General features: G+C 35.2%; 1 protein-coding gene and 1 long non-coding RNA gene across 2 annotated transcripts in view; both read right to left on the reverse strand.

Moving 5' to 3' along the window:
- LOC133265515 (uncharacterized) overlaps window positions 1-5342 on the reverse strand; it is a 38945-nt gene extending 33603 nt beyond the window's left edge. The window contains exons 1-3 of the long non-coding RNA XR_009741986.1: window positions 5153-5342; window positions 1652-1827; window positions 1228-1420 (exon numbers count right to left, since the gene is read on the reverse strand). This is a non-coding gene — a long non-coding RNA (uncharacterized LOC133265515). The remainder of the gene's footprint in view (window positions 1-1227; window positions 1421-1651; window positions 1828-5152) is intronic.
- Window positions 5343-8288: 2946 nt separating this feature from the next.
- LOC133265517 (rab proteins geranylgeranyltransferase component A 2-like) overlaps window positions 8289-25678 on the reverse strand; it is a 66186-nt gene continuing 48796 nt past the window's right edge. Inside the window, exons 10-15 of the mRNA XM_061446146.1 lie at window positions 24031-24135; window positions 23071-23134; window positions 22028-22124; window positions 17856-17948; window positions 14562-14728; window positions 8289-9758 (exon numbers count right to left, since the gene is read on the reverse strand). Of these exons, the coding sequence (XP_061302130.1) occupies window positions 9552-9758; window positions 14562-14728; window positions 17856-17948; window positions 22028-22124; window positions 23071-23134; window positions 24031-24135 (733 nt within the window). The 3' untranslated portion in view covers window positions 8289-9551. The remainder of the gene's footprint in view (window positions 9759-14561; window positions 14729-17855; window positions 17949-22027; window positions 22125-23070; window positions 23135-24030; window positions 24136-25678) is intronic.

A 25678-nucleotide genomic window follows, 5' to 3' on the forward strand; every position in this document is an offset into this window, starting at 1 on the left:
TCCTCAGTTATTATTGCTTCATTATACAGTCATTTGTACAATGTTTTGGCAGACATTTACAATTGCATAAATTAAAGTCACTGAATATAGTTTTGCCTACAGGTCTTTATGAAAATACCAGCAACATTTTTATTTGAATGTCAAAGTTTGTCAACCATTAAACTGATTGATTTTTCATTATGCAATTCAATAGAAGAAGCAATCTCCAGTCTGTATGCAACATTACTCTGGGAAAAATACACATCTTTGAAAAATCCTTCCTGCTTATTGTTAAAGAAAAAAGTCTCTTCACAAAGGAGCTACCTTTTAAGGCTGGCTTCATACATTTTATTAATATACTAGCAACAGATACGATGCTGTAATTCAATTCAGTGAAACAGAATGAATTTATCTGTGGTAATCCAAAAATTCCAATAATCCTTTAAAAACCTTTTCAAGTGGCTTTACAAGAAAAGTATCTATTGATTACACTAAGTTTAAGCCCTGTAGTGTGATGATACCATAGCATCCATTACCCCAACCAGACTCAACACTGTAAAGCAAGCTCCTTCAGAGCACTGCAGCACAAGCTTCCCCAGAGGAAGGCTCTCTCAGCCCAGCACTGCAGAGATACTGTTCAATTCAGAGATTTGTCTTATTTAGTTCGTAAGTCTTCTTTGCAAAATCACCAAGGATGACAGCCACACAAGTGCCTAAAAGAACTCAGAATTTACCTCGTATTCCCCTAAAAATCCACAAAATTCCAAAATTTACATCCAGAGCTGCATTTAGTTTTCCCTGTGCAGGATGAGCTGGTTCATCTCTTCAGCTCCTGAGGAGCTGAAAACAGCAAGTACAGGCTGAACACTGAGGTGCCATAACAATACTTTCCACTTGGCAGTGATCATCCTTGGTCAGAAAAGCCATAATTTATCAATGGCAAAGCTTCAGGAAATTCAGAGGAGCAAGCCCAGAAAACCAGCCCTGCACTTGTGCCATCCTGCATTGCACTGCACCACGGATTTGGTTCGTTGTTTGTATTTTCTCAAGAAGGAACTGACAGCTGTAACCACCTAGGAAGAAGGAATTATTTCTCCCTCTGGAGTTATGGAGTGTGTACTGGACAAAAGAGGCATCACAAATGCAAGCATATGGGAGAGGGGTGCCAGGTGCCTCAGCACGGTAGCTGAGAGGAGCAGGGAGTGGAGGCACACAGACCCTCTTCCTCAGCTGTGCCTACAGACATACCTGCTCTCACCTTGCATGTGCTCTGCTGCTGCGCTGCTGGGGTGTCCCAGTCAGGCCTCATGCTGCTGTGGCCACAGTCCAGGTCAGGGGACGTAACACCGTTTTAGTCGTTCCTTGAAGCACACTTCATTCACATTTCTGTGATTACCAGTTTTTGTTACAGGTATCCCACTGTTTTTATTGAAAAACTTTCCTAGAAAATGAGGTTATTTATGCAACCAAGGTATTACAAATGCTTAGAAAAAGGCTGTGTAGAAACAAATTTACAGAATTCATTGTAATGAATTCTGTAAATTCATTACAATGAAGAGGCAACATGGAGTACAAAATTCAGCAGTTATTTTACACTTTCTAACCTCAAATAAAGCACACATCCACACTTGTGGTAATAACCTGAAATGTGAAATGCTGCCTAATTAATTACCTGATTTATAAGAAGTATCACAGAAAAAAATTTGGAGAAGATTCTGATTAAATTCAGTGTTATAACTCCAAATAGTCTTCAAGCAGGACAGTTTTCAAACTTCAGATCTCAGTTTTCTGTGATTCCTGTTTAATTTGGTTTATTTCTCTTTTCTTTTTTAAAGGATGAGTCAAACCCTATTAAAAATATAGAACATAACTAAAATAATTTAATAATTTAAAAGAATACATTCAGTACATGTAGGAGTATTTTTCAGACTCACTAGGCCATGGACAATGAAACTGAAAGCTAATGTCAGGTTAGAGTAACTTCAGTTTTGCTAGCACAGTCAAAAGCACTTTACTACAAAAAGTTACAACTTTTGTTATGTCTATAAATAGGCAACCTACTGACTTACCACACAGAATGTTAATGACATTAGCATTAAGTTCTAAGTAAACAAAGAAGCAATATGCATTACAACCTGCCAGCGGAGTATACATAATCAGAAAGAGAGTTCTTTAAAAAGTACAATTTTGTTATTTTTACTAAGCAGTAAACAAATAATTTGTGCTGATTGGTGAAACTCTAAGTGTGAAATACAGAAAATGTCAGAGGTGGAAAAGGGACTTGGCTAACAAAACATCTGCTATCCCAATCACTTCGAAACAGTTGTATTTGAATGTTTCTCAGAAACTCATTTGTGCTTCAACTCAAGTATTACCGCTATCCATTTTTACAGTTATCATTAACACTGATCATTTCCTTTCTCAAATACATACTTTTATATTTCATTGACCTCTCAAAAGGCTTCAGAAAATATCTGTCACCATTTTACATCTTTTTCCTATGACATTAAAGGAAATTACTAAACCAAGTTTGTTGAGGAAATCAGTGCCAGAGCCAAAACCCATATCCATTTCTCTTGAATTCCAAGTTGACACATCCACTGCTGATTGTTACTTTTCATTTCAGTAATGCTTCATCCCTCCTTTATTACACCCATGCACATACTTGCATTTTCAGACATCACTTCAGAGATGACATTGGAATAGGCCATCTGAAAATATTTGATGCAAACCAGATTTTTAACTGTGTACTCCATGCAGTGTGCATTTCAAGTTCTATCTCAGCAGAGCTTAATATGTCCTTACAATATAACTGAGGGGCTGTTAGCTTTTACTGTGCTCACATACTCATTTCAGATTCAGACTTAGCCTGGAAAGTAATCTAAGGTTTCCTGGCCTAATACTTCTATATGGAAAGGAAATGCAAGCATCATGTACAAGTCACTGAAGAAAGCTATTTCATGACGGCTTCCTTACTAGTAGATAGCATTTTTGTTATTTTGCATAAGAGCTTTTTTTTTCCTCTCTCTTGGAGCTGTATGATGTAATAATGAACATATTAATATAATGTATGATATAATAATGAACATTCCTTAAGTTAGTTTTAGGTATTATTTCAGCATCCAAATATGGAGCAGGAAAATATCACATGACTTAGCTAATAAAATACTGTAAGAATAATAGAATGGATTTGCTCTGAATAATCCATAGTCTAAGAATTATTCCCTGAAGGTACTTAGCCAAAGCTTACACAAATTTTTGCACAGGAAAGAAAGGCTAAATTCACCGGATAATTTATTCACAACACAGGACTCAACCATGACTTCCAGTGACTTTCACGCTACCGAGAAGTTCCCAGAGCAGAGAAATGTTTCGTTACATTGGTCTGACAGCTGGTCTCTCATCATTATTAAATGGCTTTCCCTTGGGTGAGCTTCAGAAATATGCTCGGGTTTGAAACAGACTAGATTCAGAATTCCACATTGGTCATTAAGAGTCTCTTATGTACACATAGTCTAAACCATAGCTCAGGAGTGTCTGGAGTTGTGATTTTTTGTTTGTTCTTTAGAGAGAAGACTCCTGTAAGTTATAGACTTGAGCTGCTGCTATGATGTCAGCCAGTAATCAAAATACTTGTTCCTCAGTCTGGACATTCAACTCAGATACAGAATACCAGCTTACCAACAAACACCACACTGGTTTTATGGCTTGTGAACTAGGCCTTGAGGTATCAATGAACTGCAGTCTGGTATGACATTATCCAGAAGTTTTATCATTGCGCCCATATGACTTACTAACTTAACAGCTTCAGAACTGAGACAACAATCACTTCCAACAGCAAAGCATTTCTTAGTCCTGCTCCATGCTTAGAGCAAAAGAAAAGGAATGAGAAAACTACCAGTACTCAAATAGAGAACAAGCTTCCTAAAGTAGGAGCAGCAAAAAGCAGCTGTCCAAGCAGAAGCCACATTTACCACACCCCAGTGATGATTACTATCATGTCATAACACCTCAGAAGAGAAGCCTCCTCTGTTTGAGAGGACAAAGGGAGCGTCCATAGCCTTTGTATGCCCCACTTACTAAAATCTTAACCATAGGGAATGGAGGAACAGCACTGAAGCCTTCTTCAGAGGCCCAAATATATTATAAATTATGAGGTGGTACTTCTGAAGGAAGTGTAAGATCCTGAAAATCTGTATCTAAAAATGTGGGTGTTCTGAGATTTCCTAAAAATCAGCAATATCTGTATTAACAGCCCAACCTTCTTGCACCCTGCAACTTATGCTAACCAAAAGATCACATTGTCACTAAGAAAATATTTTAGTTCTACATGATGCTTGAATCTTTTTTGAATACCCCCCCCCGCCAGACTGATAGGTAATATGAAAAACTAAAATCAGGTGAAAAAATATACTACTGAATTCAGTATACTGGCCAGTTATAAAACCTGCAACAGCTCTTCGCCAAGACTGAGAAGACACCTACATAAAACTGCCACTTGAGCAGCGTTATATACACTGGGAGTCAACCATTGTCTATTCAACCATTGTTTAGTCAAATACATCTGGGTCTTGATATACACTCAGGTTGATACCTTCCATCTCTTTTGTCAATGTATGCAAGTAGTGTAAAATACATGGTCTGTTAGAATTGTGGCAGGAAGAGTATTTTCTATCAGTCTCCTCTGACCAGAACTCTCATGCAGTCAGAGACTGTGTCTTCCCGATACTTCACTGTCAGCTTTCTGAATCTCAAATGTCATTCAGATTTACAACATTCCCACCTGGTTCTCCATTCAGACTGTGAAGAACCGTTCACTTTTACAAACTGACAGCCTGTAAATAAACGTAATGGTGGAATGGCTAATAAGCTCTTTTTCCACCAAAAGTAATTTTTTTGCTAGGTATGAGGCTGATGACATAAAATCCAACATGGCTGACCACTACCTACTACTTACCTTTACAGCTGAAATGATCCTTCTTTTGTAACTTTTGTCATGTTAAAAAAAATTTTTCTTGAAACCATACCCATCAAACTTAAGATTTCCATCTGATTATTGAAGTAACCTTACTATTAAATTGGGTTGCAATAGATGAACATTTTATATCAGTGTCTCAAATTTCCAGTGTCACAACTACTTCTACACCTTATGAAAAATACTTTGCATTACTACTTACCCAAGAAATGCAAGCAACTGCCCTGCCACCACAACTCTCCCACTTATTTCTGACAGTTTTGGTAACAGCAGGTAATTCTAACTTTTGGACATTCTACAGTGGTTGATTTCTGCAAAAGTTTAAATGATAAACTTTTATGAGTTACTCATTTTGCCATAAAACATCTATTCACCGGCACAAAACTAATGCATACTATCTGAAAAAAAAAATCTGTTATGAATTGTATTCACATACAGAAAAATCAATTAATTTTCATTATGTGATCTCAGTAAACTGCTCCCTTACATGGAAAATTAGCAACTGCATTAATTGCAGTCACAGAATCCTAAGGAGAAATAAAAAAGGGCATCAACAGCAGAAAACCCACCAAGAGCTTATTGGTAATTCATGGGCGAAGAGAACATTCATTATGGCAGAAAAGCTAGGAGAGATCTTTGGAGCAGTTCAGAACAGTTCTGACACTAGATTTTGTACTTTATACAGGGATGATGTGCTACTGATATAAAATTGTCAGATAAGTGAAAACCTAAAATGTACTGGAGAGGATTATATTAAAGATCTACAGGAGTAATTGACTGAGCAACAAAATAGTGGATAAACATACCCACAGATAAACAAAAAAATAACACTCGTAGCGTAAACTCCTAGGTGCATATGCCAGGTATTACTCCATTTACATGTTGTTATTCCACTCTTGGTTAATTGTTGCCTCATTCCAAAATGTGCATACATAGTTTTTCTTAAAGTCAATAAACTGTCAGAAACCATGTAGAAATCTCACACAGCAAAAGTGGAAATAAAATTGCATGACTTATTTGATCTCAGAGTATGGAAGTTATGACAAACAGCCCTCATTTTATCCTCCCACTGCTTCAGCTATTTCCATTTGTCTGGCTCTTCTTTCTTCTTTCCACCACCCAAGGAAAGTAGGCAGTTCACATGTTTTCCCACTCCAAGCCTGGAAAAGGGTTGAGGAAATTAATTTTACCCTTTTAACAGATGAGATTATGGATTGTAAGTGACCTAGTCTCTTACTGTGTGAAAACAGTATTTTAATACTTCTGACTTGCCATTAACCAATACATTACTAGCAAATTGCTCTTGAAATTAAGAACATTAAGAACATGTTGCTGATGTAAAAAGCTTTAGAGAGAAAGAGATGGGCCTAAAATACAATGAGATCCAAAGCAAAAGGAGCCATGCAACCTCCTGAATACGAAATAGGAAATTGATACCAGCTACATAAAAAGAATTGACAAGATTTGGAGGTGTACAGAAAATATAACATACAATATAAATTATAAAAGCCCAGGAAATTACCCAAGTCCTCTTCAGAGCATTTCACTGAAATGGCATGAAGCACATACTCCATCACATTTCCATACAGGATGTTTCTGAATCAGCAAGTCTAACATGAAGATATTTTTTTTCAGGGGTCAATTTTCCCATTGATGCAAGGAGGATTTACACATGCAAGTCCCATTAACATTAATAGGAGTTACCAACATAAATCCCCCTGCAATGATAGGAGAAAAGACCCCATAGTCTGCAAGGATCTAAGTTCTAATGATTACCTGTCAAATGGCCCTAAGCATCATCATCACCAGAAAAAGCAGACGTAGCAGCTTCATGGCTGAAAATACTTCCAAAGGAACAGTAACTAATTGCAGATGTACAGATAAGGCAATAAAACTATAGAAGGGAAAATGGCACAAGACTGGCTGTTTGCATATTAAGGGTTAATGTAATTAAGCAACTTAAAAAGAAAGTACTCATTAAAAAAGGAATTCAAACATATCAAAGCACTCCTTAGGAAAAAAAAAAAAAAGGTGTGAATATTGTATGAGCTCCAAGGTGCTTGAAGGATAATACAGCTACTTGTTTAAAAATTCAATTAACCTTATCTTTCTTTAACTTGATTTATTAATAATCCTACAGATAAATTGCCAGTTTTTAAAAAGTCATGTTATCTTTTGAATACATCCTGTATGACAAGCCTTAAAAGCTACTTCAAATAAGCCTAACCCTCACTCTGTATGCTTAAACTATTTAAAAGCAAGAACAAAATGCAGTTCAGTGGAAGATTTCTGTAAAATGCAAGATCAACAATCTTTTCTACTGCTACTGCAAGTGAGCTATTGGGTACTCAAGTACCATAAGAAAACATTTTATGTTTCCATTCACCATACGAACGAGACATGAAAACAGTTTTTAGGCAATCAATGTAGTGTAAAGTCACAGTCTACAACTTGCAGATTATTCCATCTTATCTAAAATCAAATTTGCAGTATTTCCAAACTTTGCTTCACATGGACACGAAGCACTGAGATGCTACTATATAAACTTCCTAACTTATAGAAACATACTATCACCCATGCAAATTTCAATCTTATTACAGATGTCAACACTATAAAAGCAGACAACAGAATTATCAGCTAACAAATGAACTGCTTCTCTTGTGTAACTGAAAGAAAACACAAGAAAATCTGCTTGCAAGCAAACCTTTAATTTTCATCAAACAATTTCCCTGTAAACACAGAAGATGAAAAATTTAACTATGATCTCTATTACTGAACGACAAACAGGGACAAGGTCCTCCCCTTAGTTATTTTACAGATCTCTAGATGTTAAATACAATTACCATATACTCATGCTTTCCAATACATGTAAAAATTACAGCTAAATGAAGAGGCAGTCTGCTTATTACTATGTATAAATAACTGCTCAATCACAAGCATCCAAAGATAACTGTTGTTTAACATTGGAAACATTTCAACCACATATATTTTTGAGGACTTTGGGATTATAAACACAATGGTACGTATCCAGTAAAGAACAACTGCAAACACTAATAAACCAAGTTTAGAAATGCAAACCGGACAATGTATTATGATGCAAGTGAAGGTAAGGATCAGTAATGCTGTAAAAAAAAAATAAATAAATTAACCTTTATGGCATGAAGCCATTTTAAAGGCAAGCACAGCACATGCACCACGGAACCGTACAAAGTCTGGATGTGTCAAGTTCAGGCAGTGCTGAATATTCATTATTCAATGGCATTTTCTAGTTACGCACAGTATTTAAGCACTGCTAGAACTAGAGCTAAGTTAACGAAGAAGTTTAAACCCTGACTCATCAAAAATCACTTGTCTCTTTATTTCGATACACTACTCATCTATTGGGTGCACATTTTATGGTAAAGATTTAAGTAAATTCTAAATGTTATTCACCATCTGAATGCCTAATTTCAAGCATTGTTCAGAAGTGCAAGTTTATCATAGTCATTTACAACAGCTTTCTCATTTTGTAATTTTTCATACAAACAGCTTATAAATATTTCAATAAATTTTATTGTATAAATGCTTTATGATTTATCATTACAAAACACATCATTTACAGCTACCATGCTAATTTTAATCCTATTAACCAGGATCAGTAAAATCCTTTGGAATCATCAGTTGAACCTTCTCCCTGCTACAAAACCCTTCAACTAATCATCATCTAAACTTCTTAGACATCATACTTCAAAAAATTAACTTTGTTAATTGTTAAAGGCCCAAACACTGCAACAAATCCAGGGCAACTAACACCCGGTACACTCCATTTATGATTTTACATTTTGTTGGGAATTCTTGCATGAAGTTTAAATTGTGCTATTTTCCTGACTACAGCAAATTAAGTCACTAGTGACAATGAATGATCCATTAAGCCTTACTGAACAAAAATAAAATTCAAACGTAAAATATTTTCATGTGAGGAACATCTATTGGGTTGCATTTGCTTCTGAATTACGGCATCAGTTTTAGAACTATACAAAAATTTTGCATTATACAAATTAAACATGACATCTATTACATATTCTAAACCTACTCCAGAACTGTCAATATATTGCCTTTAAGTTCCATTCATAAAACCGCTTTGAAGAACAGATTGTGAAGCTCACCTTCCACTGTTTCATTAGCACTGGTCCAATGACTTTTAGTTGAACTTTGATACATTCTATCACAAGATCATCATCTGACTGGTAAACAAACTTGCACAATTTTGATTAGTTTCAAATTGTTCACTTTTAAAAGGTGGAGGATTCCTTTCAAGATGTAAAATGAAAAGAAATTATCTCAACAGATCATAAATCCTATTTTAACATTTTAAATTCAAATGCTTTGTTCTATGTTTTCTGCTTAGCTACAAACACCCCTGGATATGGTGGACCTACTTAGAAATGTCTCAGCTATCAATGAAGCTATCTGATGAAAAAAGATTATTCAAGCTAAGGAAAGTAAGGCAATTGCAAATAATACAGCTATGGGATTTTTAAACCTCTTTTTCTTACCCTTCCTCCCTTACATTCTAGTTTGGGTCAACCTCCTCTTCTACTAAGAGAACAGTGTTAACTCATTCTTCGTTATCTTCCTTCTTAACAGCACTACTACCTCCGCTACTGCTTTCCTCAGTTGAGGATTCAGGTTTTGTCTCTGGGGAATTACTGAATCCAGACTCTTCTGGTGCAATCTCATCTTCATCATAAATAATATCTTCCGGATTCGGTGGTGGTGGACAAAATTCCTCTGTAGGAAACATTTCATGGAAAATGGTCTCAGCCTATTCCGAAAAAAAAAAGCATAGAAGAAACGTTACCTTGAAACGCAATACCTTGTAGCAATATTTTACAGATACTTCAGATTAATCTCCGTTCTTTCAAATCAATGGTGATTTAATACTTTGGCAGTACTGTAAACACAAAGGAAATCCATCCCTTCTTGCAGCCCGTGAAAAAGAAAAAGCCATCATCTTTTCACATCGTTCTACCATGAAAATGACAGCATAGGGCTTTTTTAAAAATTCTGCTCATTCTACACTGTACTGAGAATAAAGAACGGGATTGTTTGCAAACAAATTGATCTGCACTTTAAAAATATCCCATCTCTTTTCCAGAGAGAAGAATCCATTTCACATAACGAGCAAACCCATGAAATTGTTAATACATACAACCTACATCGTACCTCTGTTGGTTTCCCTCATAAACTTAAAAAATACAGAAAAATGTCTATTTCCATTTTTGTGAACAGCTCATACGTGCCTCAGTGGCAAGTTATTCTCATCCAGTGGAATATGATTATTGAATATAGGTGCATACTTGTATACATTCATAGTTTACTCAAAAAAAACATGCCTATCATTTCAATGCATTATGTCTGTAAACCTCTGTGCCCAAAGAGTGCCTTTCCAAAAGGAACAGTATAAGCAACTTCTATTTAGATGAAAAGACAGCTACTCTTAAGATACAGCTCAAAGATTTGATTTACAATGCCAGTTACTCTTCATGCCATCGAGGTTTAGAAATCAAGTACACAAAAAAAGTCAGGTTTTTTGACCACTGTAATGAAAGACATTAAAAAGAAACATGTTCTTGATAACATCAGGGTAGTTGTAACAGACTAGAACTAAAAAAATATGGGAGAAAAAGAACCAAGATAATATGATCTCAGAATTCTTGAGAACCAGACACTGTATAAAAACAAAGGAGGCAAAAAAAAAAAAAAAGCTTTTAAAACGCCACAAGAACGCAAGGAGCTTTGTTAACTGCTGTTAAGAGTTTTACATGGTCTTGTGCAAACAACTTACCTGTGAACTTATCTTAAAAAGACAAAAGAAAAAGGCAAGCTAGAGACACTGAGGAATTTATTTACTGAATGCACTTCACATTTCCATAAAGGTTTTGTTTTCTTAAGTCCTTAAGCTTCTAAGGCAAACACGGACAACTGCTGCAGGTCACAGCTGTTTTGGGTTTCTAAAAAGGCAAAGGAATATTGCCTCGATTTTGTCTCTTCAGTAAACTATGCCCGAAAGCTGACCTATGACAAGAGCTCCCTCATAAGGAAGAATGCATTTAATCTTTATATTCATACTGCTACCGGATACTGCCCTGAAAAAGCTGACAGTAGGGTCAGCTAATGCCAACTGCAAAGGCTGATACATGATGAGGATTCCTGGACAAGAGGGAATTGTTTTCAGCTTAATACATCATTGAGCATGTACCAAACAGCTTTCTGTGATAAACTTCATTGCCCACTGTACTTGTATCACACCAGCACGTGGATGCAGAGCTCCATTCTTAACTGCTTTAATGACTCTGTCTACTTTCAGTTCAATTTAATTTTTCATTCTGCTTCTCAAATTTCACTATCCCACTCCCATTTAAACCTGTCTAAAACTATTTATATGTGAAAAAACCATACATTTAAGAATCAAAGCTCTATTTAAAAAATACGGTTTTTCAATTTGAAAACCTTGCCTAGTAAGTTTAGGAGGCAAGGGGGTAAAAATATCCCACAGAAAGTTTACAAAACTTGTTTTTTGAGGGTAAGAGAAAAAACTTTTGATTTCACATCTGCACTTGTTTACTTTTGGAGTTTCATGCGCTACTCTTATATTTAATAGAATACTGAAGACGGGTATCATATTTTGCACTAAATATATTGCAAATGAGAGCAAACATTTTCTATGCAGTTCTTAACAATTATTCACTCTTCAATTGGTCAGTCCAAAAGTGGTCACGTCATTACGAGGTTGAACACGGAAATAAATTCTCAGGATGTTCTGGGGGACATCGTAACATTGATTGTAACTGAAAAATTTAATGCTACAGAGTGCTTTTAGGTCTACCAATTTTTTACATTAACCTTACCCAGCTGAAGTAATGCAGAACAACCAATAATAATTTAACAGCTCCTTCATTATAACACTTTGACACTTATTGTAGCTAATTAAGTTAGCAAACAGTTCCTGCAATATTTAGTAGTTAAGTGTACCAGCTTTCAAGAGTCTATGTTTGAATTAAGCATTAAGACGTAAGCATGTAAAGCACTAGCATAGGATACTCTAATAGCTGTTTGAAGTTGAATAAAACTATGTGTTGTTACTGTTTTACTGTACCCCAGCCTCGCAACTTGATGGTGTGTAGACAAGCTATACGAGCTTTCAGAGCAACTTTTAGAGAAAATACTACCAAACTAACAGTAGTTTGAAATACAACACACTGGAGTAACTCTGAAATCCTTCCAGTAAACAGGTTAAAGGACAACACATCGGCATGACAATTTTAGTGCTTCTCTTATAAACATAAAGATGCCTCAGAAATCTGAAATACCTGAGAGAACATACTACTCTGGAACATAATAATTCATGTCTGATTGTAGCAGTGAAAAAAATAGAAAACTAAAGCCAGATGCTTTACTTGATCTTACGCACAGAATTTAAAGAAATCATAAACGGCACATTATATTTTATTTAGCCTATCCCTGGGGTGAGTAAACACAGACATCAAAATTAATTCAATATTATACTAAGAATTTAACACCAAATTAAAATAAAACAATAATTAAGTCATTTGTGTACCGAGCTGCAGATGGATAATTGTCTGTAAAAGTTGTGGTGTCTTGCCTTCTAAATAACGTATCTTCAATACAGTCACACAGCATGATGTACAGAAGTTAGTGATACTAATAGTAATGAAAACATAAATCATGGGAAGTAACATTAAAACAGTAAACATAGAATTGATTTCAGAAATTAGATTCAATTTTCCAAGCTATCTTCAAGACTAACACACATAGTGGGTGGTTTTAATCTGTCTCACTGATGGTCAACAGATTTAATACAAAGGCTGACTACAGTACCTAGAATATTTAAACACAGCTTGATCTATAATACCATTATTCATTGGTAAGAAAAAGAGCTCTTCAGGTAGAGAAAGTTGAATGCTAGAAAAGGTGGCTATGAAAATCAGAATGAGGCTGGGCTTTAAGTCTATTTAAACAGCTTTTAGCTCACACTGTTTTAAATAATAATAGTAAAAAAAAAAATCTCAGTTAGAAAAGAACTAATTTACAATTTAAAACTGCTACCATAATAATTGTCTTGTATTATTTTTGTTTTTACAGTTTTTCATCCTCTTGGGAAGCAAATTATTGCCTTGTACAGCAAAATGGAGTGTACTATTAGCTCTTAATTATACTGTTCTGACCCTGCAGTTCAGGCTATGTCAGCCTCTGCACTTTAAAATCTTATTTTTAAGAGGTTTATGACTTGGTAATATAAAAACCCTACAACTGGTTAGAAGATGGCATGCACATTCTCTGCACACGGCCATTAAAAATCTACAGCTTTAAAAATAACGAGCACCAGTTAATTCTACAAAGATTTAAGTGTACTCAGGTTAGCACTGAAACCACCCTAACATTATAGTGACTGCAGTGGTAGATTTGCCTAGGAATTTATACATCCCATATCAAGGTGGATCTCTGAATGGAAGAGCAAAGAAGCATCTCTTTTGTTGCACAAGTCATAATCTATTTATTTGCATGATCTTGTCTTCTGCTCAACAGTAGTGGGGAAGGCACAAAGGTGTGACAGGAAGCTCACTGTGAATTTCTATGTACACCTACTGGTGTCCCTGCATATTCTGCCAACTGCCAACACAGAAGGTGGTTATTTCATCATCTGTTCATCTACCTAGTTTTGTTTAGGGAGCTTTTACTCTTCACCTCCAATTTCAAAGCACTAGTAGTTTGCCTTAAATTGAGTACTGGCATGGTATGCCTATCACTAGGCAAGTTACAAGTGGTTCTCAGTTCAGGATTGCAGTTGGCGGGAGCTAGATATGTAGGTAGCCAAATACTGAGAACTAACAATCAGAACTGATTTAGACTTGGTGCCAAATACTATCTCAAGTGACATTCCCCCTCAATTCCTCCAGAGACACAGACCATATTTTTTTAATATGAGGGTATTAAAGCAAAGAAAAGATAAATTGAGATAGATTAATGTACCAGAGTAGTAATTATGCTGGATTTTTTTTTTCCCCAAAAGTTTTAGGTTTGTGACTATGTCCTGCAGCTGTTAAACTAATTTGATCGTCCTTCCAACTTGAACTCCAGACAGGCTTTTTTGACCTCTAATTTCTACTGCTTCTCTACTACTCTACTTCCTCTCTAACCCTACAGGTGAAAGGCTACATATTTTGGGGAGTTATCTGTATTTTGGAGTTATTTGGCAGTTCTTCCTTTCTACAGTATTAAAGAAATTAACCATTCTACCAAGACCATCATCTTCATGTACTGCTACCTTCTAGGTTCCCTTTACCTGTTCAGATTAACTATCTGCTACTCCTAATACTACTGTATCATCTGACCTTTTCTCAAGTTTCCTCCATTCTCAATCACTTTGCTTATTAAATAAGACTTCTTGTACATCTAGCTGTGAAGTTTTACAGCTGTATTAGTACTAATTACATAGCTTAAAGGAGAAAAACCTGAACAACAGCAGATGGCATTGGACTTCCTTAGGTCTTTCAAGTTCTATAACAAAAAAAACCACAGATCTGTTTAACAAAAAAAACCAAACCTGTTTAACAGCACAGTCATTTCCTAAAGCAGAGTCTGGTCCAGAACAGACATAAACATTAGAGGGCAAGCCATCGTATGACTTCTTCTCAACTCCTGAAGAATCTCTCATGTTGAAGTAGACGGCCCAGAGCACTCTGGGTTTTTCCAGTTCTTCATTTTCAGTCTCTGGAAAACAAAACAAAACAGTGTTTCAAATAATCAATGTTCATGATGGCTGCCCCATCCCTGGCAGTGCTCAAGGTCAGGCTGGATGGGGTTTGGAGCAATCTGCTCTAGTGGAAGGTGCCCCTGCCCGTGGCAAAGGAGTTGGAACTGGATGAGCTTTAAGGTCCCTTCCAATCCAAACCATTCTCCGATTCTATCTGTAATAAGGGAAATATGTAAGCTAGCATTCTAAAAGTCAATTTATAAACATGGAATTATTGCAATTTTTTTTTCTTTAAAAACCCAATTAATTTTACTTTCCAATCTTCTCTGAGTTAGTCTTTCATCATACTTGTCCTCTGAAACCACAGGTATGTAAACTCCACTTATTCTGTACACACTATGCTGTATAAGAACCAACTATCACATGAAAGCATACTACCAAGAAATTTGGTCTAAATTTAACACCCTTCCACTTGACATTATCTAGTTTACTCTGGATAAAATCCATGAGCATATGATGGTCTGAACAGTTCTTCCACTGGCTGTCTCAACTTGAAGCCACATGCAAAGATATTTCTAATGTGTAACTTTTTCCTCCCTCATTTAAGCTTAACTTATATGAAATGCTTCTCTTAACAGACCTTTGTAAGCTTTAAGATTGAAAGTCTTGAAGCCAATCTAGGAAAGTAACTAATGCTTATGGTTTAAATAAATGAACTTCTAAAGAAAAATCCACAAAGAATACCTCTCCCCCAAATTAACTGCAGATAAATAATTACCAAAACCCAGAAGTACTCTATTTGAGACGTGTGATACACAGTATTGAGAATCTCTAAATGGTGGAATTACTGCTAAGTGAAAATAAAGAATTAATTTCTATTTATCTACACTTACTGAGGGCTTACACTGTGCTACAATACTTATGAAGAATACAAAACAATCATTAACTACATCCTGCTTGTTCATCATCTGTACTTTCTTGCAGTTACTTTGCACATTCATATAACCCCTCTGTACACAGGCAGAAAACCCTCTGGGAAGATGAAGGTCACTTTTTAGAAGTGCAGAATGCAATGGAGGAATACACAATATAGATTTTTAGCTTAATAGGTACTATTTGTTTGGCATATTTGCTGTTACCTTTTTGATGTTTTACCTCCTCTAAAACAAATGAAGCTTGTAAAAGACCTTGTGAGATTTACTTCTTTCCAATGAAGAAACTTCTAGATAACAATGGCATTCAAAACTGTATTTTAAAGCAGTTGAATTAGGAAAAAAAGAGATAAATTGATGCTATTCCTTCAGCATCTTTTTATAACTGTCAAACACTTAAAAAAAAGTGCTAACCATACTGAACAGTTTGAAATATAAATTAAATTCATCAGCCTGTGAAAGTCTGAGCCTTAATACAGGGCAAGATGCTCTTTAATATATTGAAAAGTTCACATTGCTCATAAAAGTTACTTCTTCCTCATTTAGGCAGGAAAATGAATGGAGTCCTCTTCTCCAGGTGACTTTGCCTCTTTGACCTGCCATGGCCCAGTGCTCACTTTATCTGGTGATTCATTTTCAATAACTCCAACAGTATTTGTTCTGACATTTTAATTAAAATACGACCACTACCTCATCCTGATGATAAAAAGGCCTATGTGTCAGTGAAAACTAGCTTTTCAGTGCCTCAGTGCACCTGAGGACCCCTATGATCACATAGTTTCTACAGAAGAATTTCAGTCAGGTTCTAAACAATATATCATTTCAAAACTGGATCACTTTAAACATTAAGATTAATGCTACCCCCCAAATGATTAGAAGACACTAAACTGCAAGGTAATCTTTTCTTTATCTATTGAGTCTTTGAAACATATGGCACTGTCTTGAAAATTTAAGATATATGTTAAATATTAAAAGTTGGAAATTAGCAGGCATTAGATTAATAAACATCAATATAAAAAGTGTTTGCTCTCTCCAATTGAATAAAGTTTTCTGTTTTCTAACCCTGGTTTTAGTCTACATAAGTAAACCAATTATAAATATTATAAAATACTTCCACATCTTACTAACCTGAGTATAGACAAACATAAACACTTCCCCTGACAGCTAAGTATTAGTTTCTCATAGAAGACCTATGATTTATTGTATTTAAGTATGAGCGCACTACATTTAAAAATGCTTTGCCAGGGTTACAATACAGCAACATTTTCCAAGTGCACAGTACTTACCCTCTTACCAGCTACCAAAAATATGATTAAATTCAAGATCTTGGGATTAGATTTCAAGACACCACCTCAGAACTATCTCAGGGAACTACCTCAAAGAATCTCAGGGAACATTTCTTTCCATGCAACAATTGCTTTGTCAGCAGCTACTTTCCTTTGGCACTGTGAAATTGTTCATCTCAAGGTTAAAGTTCATGAAAGTAGCTGGCAAGGTTTCCTTAAATTAAGGGCCAAATAGTTCATTATTGGAAATTTCTGGAAATCTGTCTTCCTGGTAACACTGCAGTGTGTAACAACTTTATGCTTCTCTGCTTAAAGCAGAATCGAGAGAATTTCAACTAACAACAGCAAACAAGGAAGCACTTTGAAAAAGACAACAAAAGGATAAGCGACAGTCTTAGAATAAAAGAAGTCAAAGGAAAACTTAAGAAGCTTACAGCACTGAATACACATCTGGCAGCTGGAGAAGAAAAGCAGATCACTAACTTCTGGGGTTTTGATAACTTGTTATGAATACCCAAGTGATAGAAATCACTAAAAATGGGATAGCGCGAAAAACCAGATCCACAAATACTTCATGTCACTGCTGCACCTTTGCAAGACATGCTGAAAAGCAAATATGTTTCCATGAAAAAAAAACCAAGCATAAAAATTAAAAAGGTTCTAGACACAGCCATGGTCCCTGTATGCTGAAGTTAAACCACAGCTGAAGATGACTTGGAATATTAGATAATGAAAAACCCTGACATCTGTCTAATCAATCTCACTCTCAAAATAGATTCCTTTACTTTGAAAGGCTGATACCTAAATAGCAGTTCACCATATGCTGACTCTGATGACAGATTCAGATGTGCATTAACAGATACTTTAGGTAAGAGGTTAAATTATATTTTTTAAAAATAAGCTTTTAATACTTCAGTTATTTTTACCTTTTTCTGCATTTAGATTGAATAACTTCTGTACAACAGGTTCTAAATCTTCCCTAGCAGTTTTAGTTGATGGACAGGTTAAATGGACTAAATCTGTTAAAAGAGAACACAATCTAATTACAATCACCAATACACAGACATATAAATATCATTTACAATTTTTAAAAGGCACAGCAGACTCTTAGAAATCACGGCTCTTCATATAAATCACTTGCTTTAACCCAGAGAACTCCTTTACTCGCTTTAACCCAGAGAAATACAGCTTTTATACACCACACACAGAATTTTTTTTAATACATCTCAATTATCCCTCTCTCCCATGTATGGTGGCAAGATGAAAGTAACATTTAACCTCAGCAGTGCAGAGAATGTCATTCTATGAAAAGGGGCCTACTGATATCAGGAAAAGCAGCTGCAAGAATCAGGGTAACACATCGTATTTGCCAATAGCTCAACAACATACCAAACCCACAAATACCACTACTTGCATCGGAACTCTGCTTTAAGAGCTGAAGTGGGACTCTGTGGGAATTTTGGTTGTACAGGAGTAAGGGGGAAACCATTTTTCTCCACTGAAGTAAAAAATTTGAGCAAGACTTTGATTTCTTTTATTGCACTAAACAGTGAAGAGGAGATGAAGTGAACAGATGCATGTCTGAAGTTACAGCTCAAGTGGGCTGGCAGTTAACTATTTCCCTCCAGCCACAAGGAGAATAAGGAACACTGTCATGTTTTCACAGACTAGAAAGAATTTAAAGATAAGCACTCCTGAGTATCAGAGAACTGTTCTCTGATGTAATACATGCAATCCCCTAGTACAACATAGCAAAAAACTTCTACAATATTTTATTCACCCACCTTCTTACAGGATGGGAGAAAACATCAGTTCTGTGCTTGGGTAAGGGTGAAATTAGGTTAGGGGGCCAGGAGGGAGTACGGTAATTTGCAAAACTGATTTTCAGTACTTGATTCCAAGAGATGCTTTGTACACATCAGAAAAATATCCCAGAGTACAGCAAACCCATATTGTAAAAAGATGCCCATATTGTAAAAAGATGACATAAAAATATTTTGGACCACAAGGACACATTTCTGGAACTGTATAATTAACCAAATGTCACCTTACAGCAAGGACATTCATTGGGCAAATCAATGTCACTAAATCCAATTTTGTATTTTTGAAAATTCAGAGTTTTGCTGAATAACGCAGATTTGATATTTAGATTCCTTGCTAATGTAATTGCTTTCATGAAAATAAAGTTGCTAAACACATTCCTCATGGAACATACTAATTATTTATTTGCTCTATTTGGCAAACTAGGGAAGATTCTGACTCCTTGGTAAGGATGAAAAGATAACCACTTGATGCAGCTCTTGACCTCTTTGCTGTTCCACTGTCTCCATTCAGGTACAGAAGCAACTACATTGCTACTTTATCCCATCGGATTTTACACCCCTTGATTCAGATATTTAAAAGCCTCATCTTAAAGCTTTTTATAAAACCCCCTTAATGGAACAGTTGTCAGGAAACTTCTCAGCAGAGAAGTATCTGCCAGAGAATCACAAAGCAGTTTAACTTACCTTTGTACAAAGTTTAAACTGATTCATTTTTAATTCATTGCTGTACATTTCTGATTAATTTCATAGCAATGCATACCTATAGTACTATTTTAAATCCATATGGCATTTTTCTCTTTCACTCTGAAGTCTTGCTATATTTGTGTCATTATTTCCAAGTACATCATATATATCTTGAATGATTACCTGGCTGCGGTTATGCCACATAAAGTTGGACACTGACTCCAGGAGGACAAGAAATTTAACCCTTTGTGCTTCTCTTCTTTCAGATTGCACACAGAGCTTATAACCAAAACCAAACCTTCTAAAAGGAATATGTACTAAAGAAAGGTAAAACAAAACAGGCAGTGATAATAAAAGCCTCCCCATAACCTTAACTAAATGTTTACAATCCCAAATGTTGTAATACAATCTATTCTTTCCATAAAAACACTCAGTTATAAATCATGATCATGAAGTTCACATCATTTGCTTTCTATAAAATCTTTTTTATTATCCTTAAGGTTATGGCCATGAGTCACAGTCATCGGTATGTATTTTGATTATATTTGATTTACTCGGGTATAACTGCATTAGTTACAGTGGTTGCCAACATTTGTCTTCAGGTAATTCTTCTAGCAAGAAGAACGATGAGTTTAGTTCATGATTTCATCATTACAGTCTCAATTTTTAGGGCAAGTGAAGGAATTTGGTTCCACTCAACTGGCAATACAGATTATGTGCTTGTCATTTATGCAGCGTGATCAAAGAGTAGATGTATTTGTATACTTATCTTAAATAATTGTTTGAAGGAGAAATCAGTCAGGTTAAAACCCATTTCCAGATAATGATGTAAAAGTTTTAGAAACGATTATGAAATATGTCCCATAACTAGAACTCAGCCATACCTAAAACAAAACTGTATTACTTCAATATATGAAGACAAATTTAATTAAGGAATGTAATACCTTCTCTTCTGAAATTAAAGAAATTAGGGAGAATAGAAAATACCAGAAACGCTAACTGGCACCACAGAAATTCTCATGAAACTAATAAACTTGAACATCAATGCTTCTTTAGTTTCTTTTCATGCTATATACATGTTGTGGACCTTTAAATAAATGGCTACTTAGAGGATAAGTATTAACAATATGCTCTATAGCACAGAGTTACTGAATTACAGGTTTAACTTTCTTTTTAAGTAGAAAATACAACTTTGACTGATGATCATTTAGTTCACTCTTCTTTCATATACAAAGAACTGAGTTCAAGACTAAGTAACAGTAAAATAAATTGGTTGTTATTATTACAGTTACTTATTTTTGTTTAAAAGCATTAGGTCAGCTAATTTCTAATTTTATTTATCTTCCATAGTGTCCCAAATTGTAATCTATTTCACAGAATTCAGAAGATTTTGGAATGAAAAATAAATACCCAGTAAGAACATTTTGCTGCTCATCTATTTTAAGTTCACATAAAATACCAACACAGAGCCATAAAAGTTCTATGTACATTCTCTGTACATATAAAACTGTTAATGGAAATACTGGGATGGCCCTTCTAGAAATGAGCTCTTGGGTCATTTTTAAAGAATCTAATGCAGCAGATGACAATAATAAAGTTCTTAAAAGAACTTCTATAACCTCACCTCAAATATATCATGATGCACTCCTTCCCTCCAAATGTCATAATGGGACATAATCTCACCTCCACCAAAACTTTCAGAAGATAAAAAGCCCCAAATATAGTGTACTATAGGCATTTCAATAGGTCAGTATGGCAGTCCATACAAAAACCCAAACATACATCTATGTTAACTAAGAGCCCACCTTTTTGCTTACAGGTTTTTTTTCAGAAATGATTTGAGGAAATACTTTAGGTGGTCCTGTAATTCTGGTGGAGAAATTCCTGGCAGAAAATTTTACAAAGAAAACATTTTTAAGTTGAAAAAAATCTTATTATCTTGACTTGAAAACTGCACGATCTTAGCTAGTTACAGTGGAGAAGACACAGCCTGCCAGAGCTCTTCACTAGCCTTACCTGCCATTCTAATAATTCTTCTGCGTTTCTTTTTAACAACTTTACAGAATAATCAAAATGTGGAATTTGAATGCTTTTTATCTAAAAGGACAAAATTACAGCGGTCATAACAAAAACCTCTTTGTTGGTGCTATTTTATGATTTCTGTACAGTGAACAGAATATTCTCCCAGTATTAGTAAGACTACAACTATCAAGCTTATTAGCCATGTAAGTGTTAAAAGGAACATCAGACACTTGATCTGTTTGGAAATAAACAGCAATAACTTTATTACCATGAAAATCATGTAAGACTTTAAATAAATAATTATCGCATGTAAATTTAAGAAAAAAAAGGCAACAAGAATATTGTACTATTATTCCTAAGCCATATGAAACAGGACACAACTGCTATGGAATGAAGACAACGCACTAGTCTTCTCACCTGCTGATCACAGTAACATAGTACAACCTTTTTCTCAGGTAACAGCCTGGTCATTGTGCAGCAGAGAAATGATACACACGTTCTAAATTTTGCATTAGAGTTGCTAAAGTCAAAAAGAAAAACACTTAATAATATAGATATCTTGTACTTACAAGTCTCCTTCATGCATGTCATGGTTGAAGAGCACAACTCAATGACACAAACTGCTGGTTTCCCTACCTCCTCTGGAGGCACTGTCAAAATGGAAACCTGCCAAGCAGAAAGAACAACTCATGTTAAAAAGCAGAGTAACATGGAGGATAAGGCAATCAACACACTTCTGAGTAAAGGTGGAAAATATCTGTAGCCAGTTAAACAATTTTGTTTTCTGGTTTATTAGTAACGATTTGTGCAATAAATCCTGAAAAATTTGAGCACTTAAGAGCTTCTACCCAAGGCAGCAAAGCCACGTTAAGGAATGTCTGCAGCAGCAGAACAGAAAGAAAACCTCACACCCACAGTCCTTTCCAAAGGATGACAGTTGAGAAACTTAGCAAGAGACTGCAAAATCACTTTTGAACACTGGGCAGAGCACTGTTAGGTGAGAAGGACTGGAGTACTGGTCTGCCAGTAGCAAGACTTAGGAGGAATACTCCCTCATAACTGTTCTTATTTTGTAGATCATATTTAACCTGTAAGAATACAGAAGAGTACACTTCTGTAGTGTAAGAAGAAACACTTAACACAGATTAATATCCTTTAAAATTAAAGACTGCCGAGACTAAAGAAGCATAAACATTTAAAGATCTGAAAGTGTGCAACAAGAACTTTGAGCACTAAAAGTGAATGTTAAAAAAAAACCAAAACTAAACAAACATGAACTTGGATCAAAGTTTTGAGAAGATAAATTCTTAGTAGTTAACAAAATACTAGGGGCAACAGTTTATTAAAAGCAAGTAAAATGAACTACCTTAAAGGCAGGAGCTTAGAAACTGTTAAGATAGAGCAAACCAAACAGGGAAACCCACGTCACTGAACTAAAATAAAAGTCCTAATAGTTTTATAGAGACTAATGAATTAAACCATTATCAGCAGAGAGAGCTGACCAAAAAGCTGGATTTAAGCAGAAACAAAAGCATGAACTAAATCCTACAAACGACCAAATATTAATACATACAATTCATAAAGAAGTAAGCAATACAAAATTGATACATACCTGCTGCTCTGCATCTGTGTTTAGCACAGACTGGTCTGTAATGAGCACTGCCCTGGAGATCTGCCTACAATTAAATAAAACAATTATGGCATTTCACAAAAACTTAAAAAATAGCAATTTGGATTCCTAGTTTTGGCATTACCAACCTAAACATAATACTGTGGGAAGGCTATTAAACCATACCATCTTTATGACTATGACTGTTAGTGGGATGCTGCCCTGCTGCTGAAGGAGCACATCTAGAACATAAACGTAGTATTCTCAGTCACCAAAACAGATATTGGATAAATGATCCAGTGCCATTCTATGAACTACCTTGAATATCCTTCTCATTTTAGAAAAAACAAACAAACTTTTGTTTATTTGAGCAAGATTAATAGCAGCACATTATAGGACTTTTTATGTTCCAAACAGCACAGGACACTTCATTTTATGGGGAAATACACTAGGGTGGAGTTCCTGAACTGAAGTTTCTAATCCTCCCTTGCCTACAATTCTTTCTGCATCACAACTACTACTCCAGTTCTGGCAATGTCTCATCTGCAGTATTTCAAAGGCAAAGGCTGTATATGTACAATGTTTTTGGCAAGGAAAACAAAAATCACAGACAAGTATGTCTTTCAGTACTTTTCTAAACCTGACCAGATTTAAAGAGGGAACAGCAGCAAGCACCTCCACCTTCCAAACACTTTTACTAAATATGAAATCCCCAACCCACTTAGCTTTTGGATTTTTTAATAAGGAAAAGGGGACTATGATTTAGAGGACAATTTTAAAAACACCTAAAATAGTATACAGTTTGCCCTCAAGTGTATACAGAAGCAGAGAAAAACTATGGACTGAATTAAGCTGTACTGCCAAGATAGAGCAGGAAACAACAATCTCTTAAGTTCAATTTACAGGGTACTTTACGCACCATTATTTAAAGAGATTGACTTTCTTTACTGTTTTATTACATACCTGTAACACACATTTGCGCATGTGCTCTCTGAAAGATAACTATCTTCCACAATAAAATAGTTAGCACTTATTCTTTGTCCAAAATGATCCACAATAGCTTTGCATCTGTTAAAAAAGCCAAGCCAAAATGAAAAAAAAAATTAAAATTTAGACATAAGGTAACAAAGGCATGTGTAACTTTTCAAAATTGAGTTCTACAGCATCTCATTTGTATCTTTCAGTAACTTAACTACGCATTGCTTTAACATGTGAACCCCTAAACCAACTTAACTGAAAATGGTAATTCAATCCTAGACTCATACATTCTACCTGGTATATACAGTTTTTTACATGCCATGCCATTGTAGGTAATACCAGAACATTAGTTAGTTGGTCACTTTATAAGGAAAACTAAATATAAGCTAATAACACTGGCATTTGATTGCACAGGTGTTCTATTTAGTTGTACATAATTTTCCTCAAACTGAGACATCATAGTTTCAGAAACCCTTACAGGTATGAGAAGTACCTATCCTGATGAATGCTTTTGCTATCTAAAGTGCAAGCAAAATATGTGCATTACAATTTCTTTATATAGCTTGCTTCCATAACCTAAGAGTCTTTAAGGCTTAAACCTGATTTCTAAAACAAGATTTTAAGGTTTTCTGAAATATCTGAATATTTACTGTATAAAGCCCATTAGCTTTACTTAACTTTTGTTTGGTGTATGAAAGTTACTACTTTTTTTAATTAAATTCTTCTGAATCAGTATATATAGTTTCAGTAGATTTAATATACAGGATTCAAAGCAAAAAATTCTCTCACAGACATTTACACACATGCATAGAGAAATATCAGAAGAAACAAAATGTTGCCTAAGACAGAGATCCCTTACAGATTTAAGTATTTTATCACAGCACAACATTATTTCTGTATCTGTAAATAGCTGACATGCAAATTATGCCTTATGAATAAACAGCATTTCTGTAACTTTATTAACTTCAGTGATCAAAACAATTTATATAGCTAGGGATGAGAACCAAATTAGCCACTAGCTTGTGTACACCAGTTGCTTCCATAGTCTGAAATGCAAACTGAAGATGGATGCACACAATGCTTACAAATGTAAGAGGTTTATGACAATTAAGCACATTTTAAAAACTCTTAGCTCTAACGCTGATTTCATAGGAAACTAGATAGTACATATATACCTCCATTCAAATTCAACAGATAACTTGAAAGTAGTAATTAAAAGAAGACTAAAAGCCCAAGCACTGTTTAACTTCAAAGACATAGTATTCTTTGTACAGTTTCAATCACATTCTATTCAACATGTGTTTCACTTGTAACTTTAAGAAGTTTTTTCTTAATGTTAACCTAAGTGATTTCATTCTCAGGCACTCATTTGAATACTGCAAATAAACAAGGAAGTCAAGCTGCTACAGTGCATTTCTAATTATAACCTTTCTTATTGTTTATGAAACAATTTCCCCTGCCACCCCCCTACACATTATCGAAGGGGAAAGGTTGATTAAATGTCATGTAGCATCACTCAAAGCCAGCAAAAGCAACTACAGTTTTTATTTTCCTGCTAAGTGTTGTTTCCTCTCCTTTGTTCAGGAATAGCTATCACATCCTATGTTTGATAAGATTTTAAACAGAGAGATAG

This window comes from Pezoporus flaviventris, unplaced genomic scaffold, assembly GCF_033815535.1.
Source record: "Pezoporus flaviventris isolate CSIRO_AGI_PZ_B2104156 unplaced genomic scaffold, CSIRO_AGI_Pfla_v1 ptg000005l, whole genome shotgun sequence".
Taxonomy (NCBI): domain Eukaryota; kingdom Metazoa; phylum Chordata; class Aves; order Psittaciformes; family Psittacidae; genus Pezoporus; species Pezoporus flaviventris.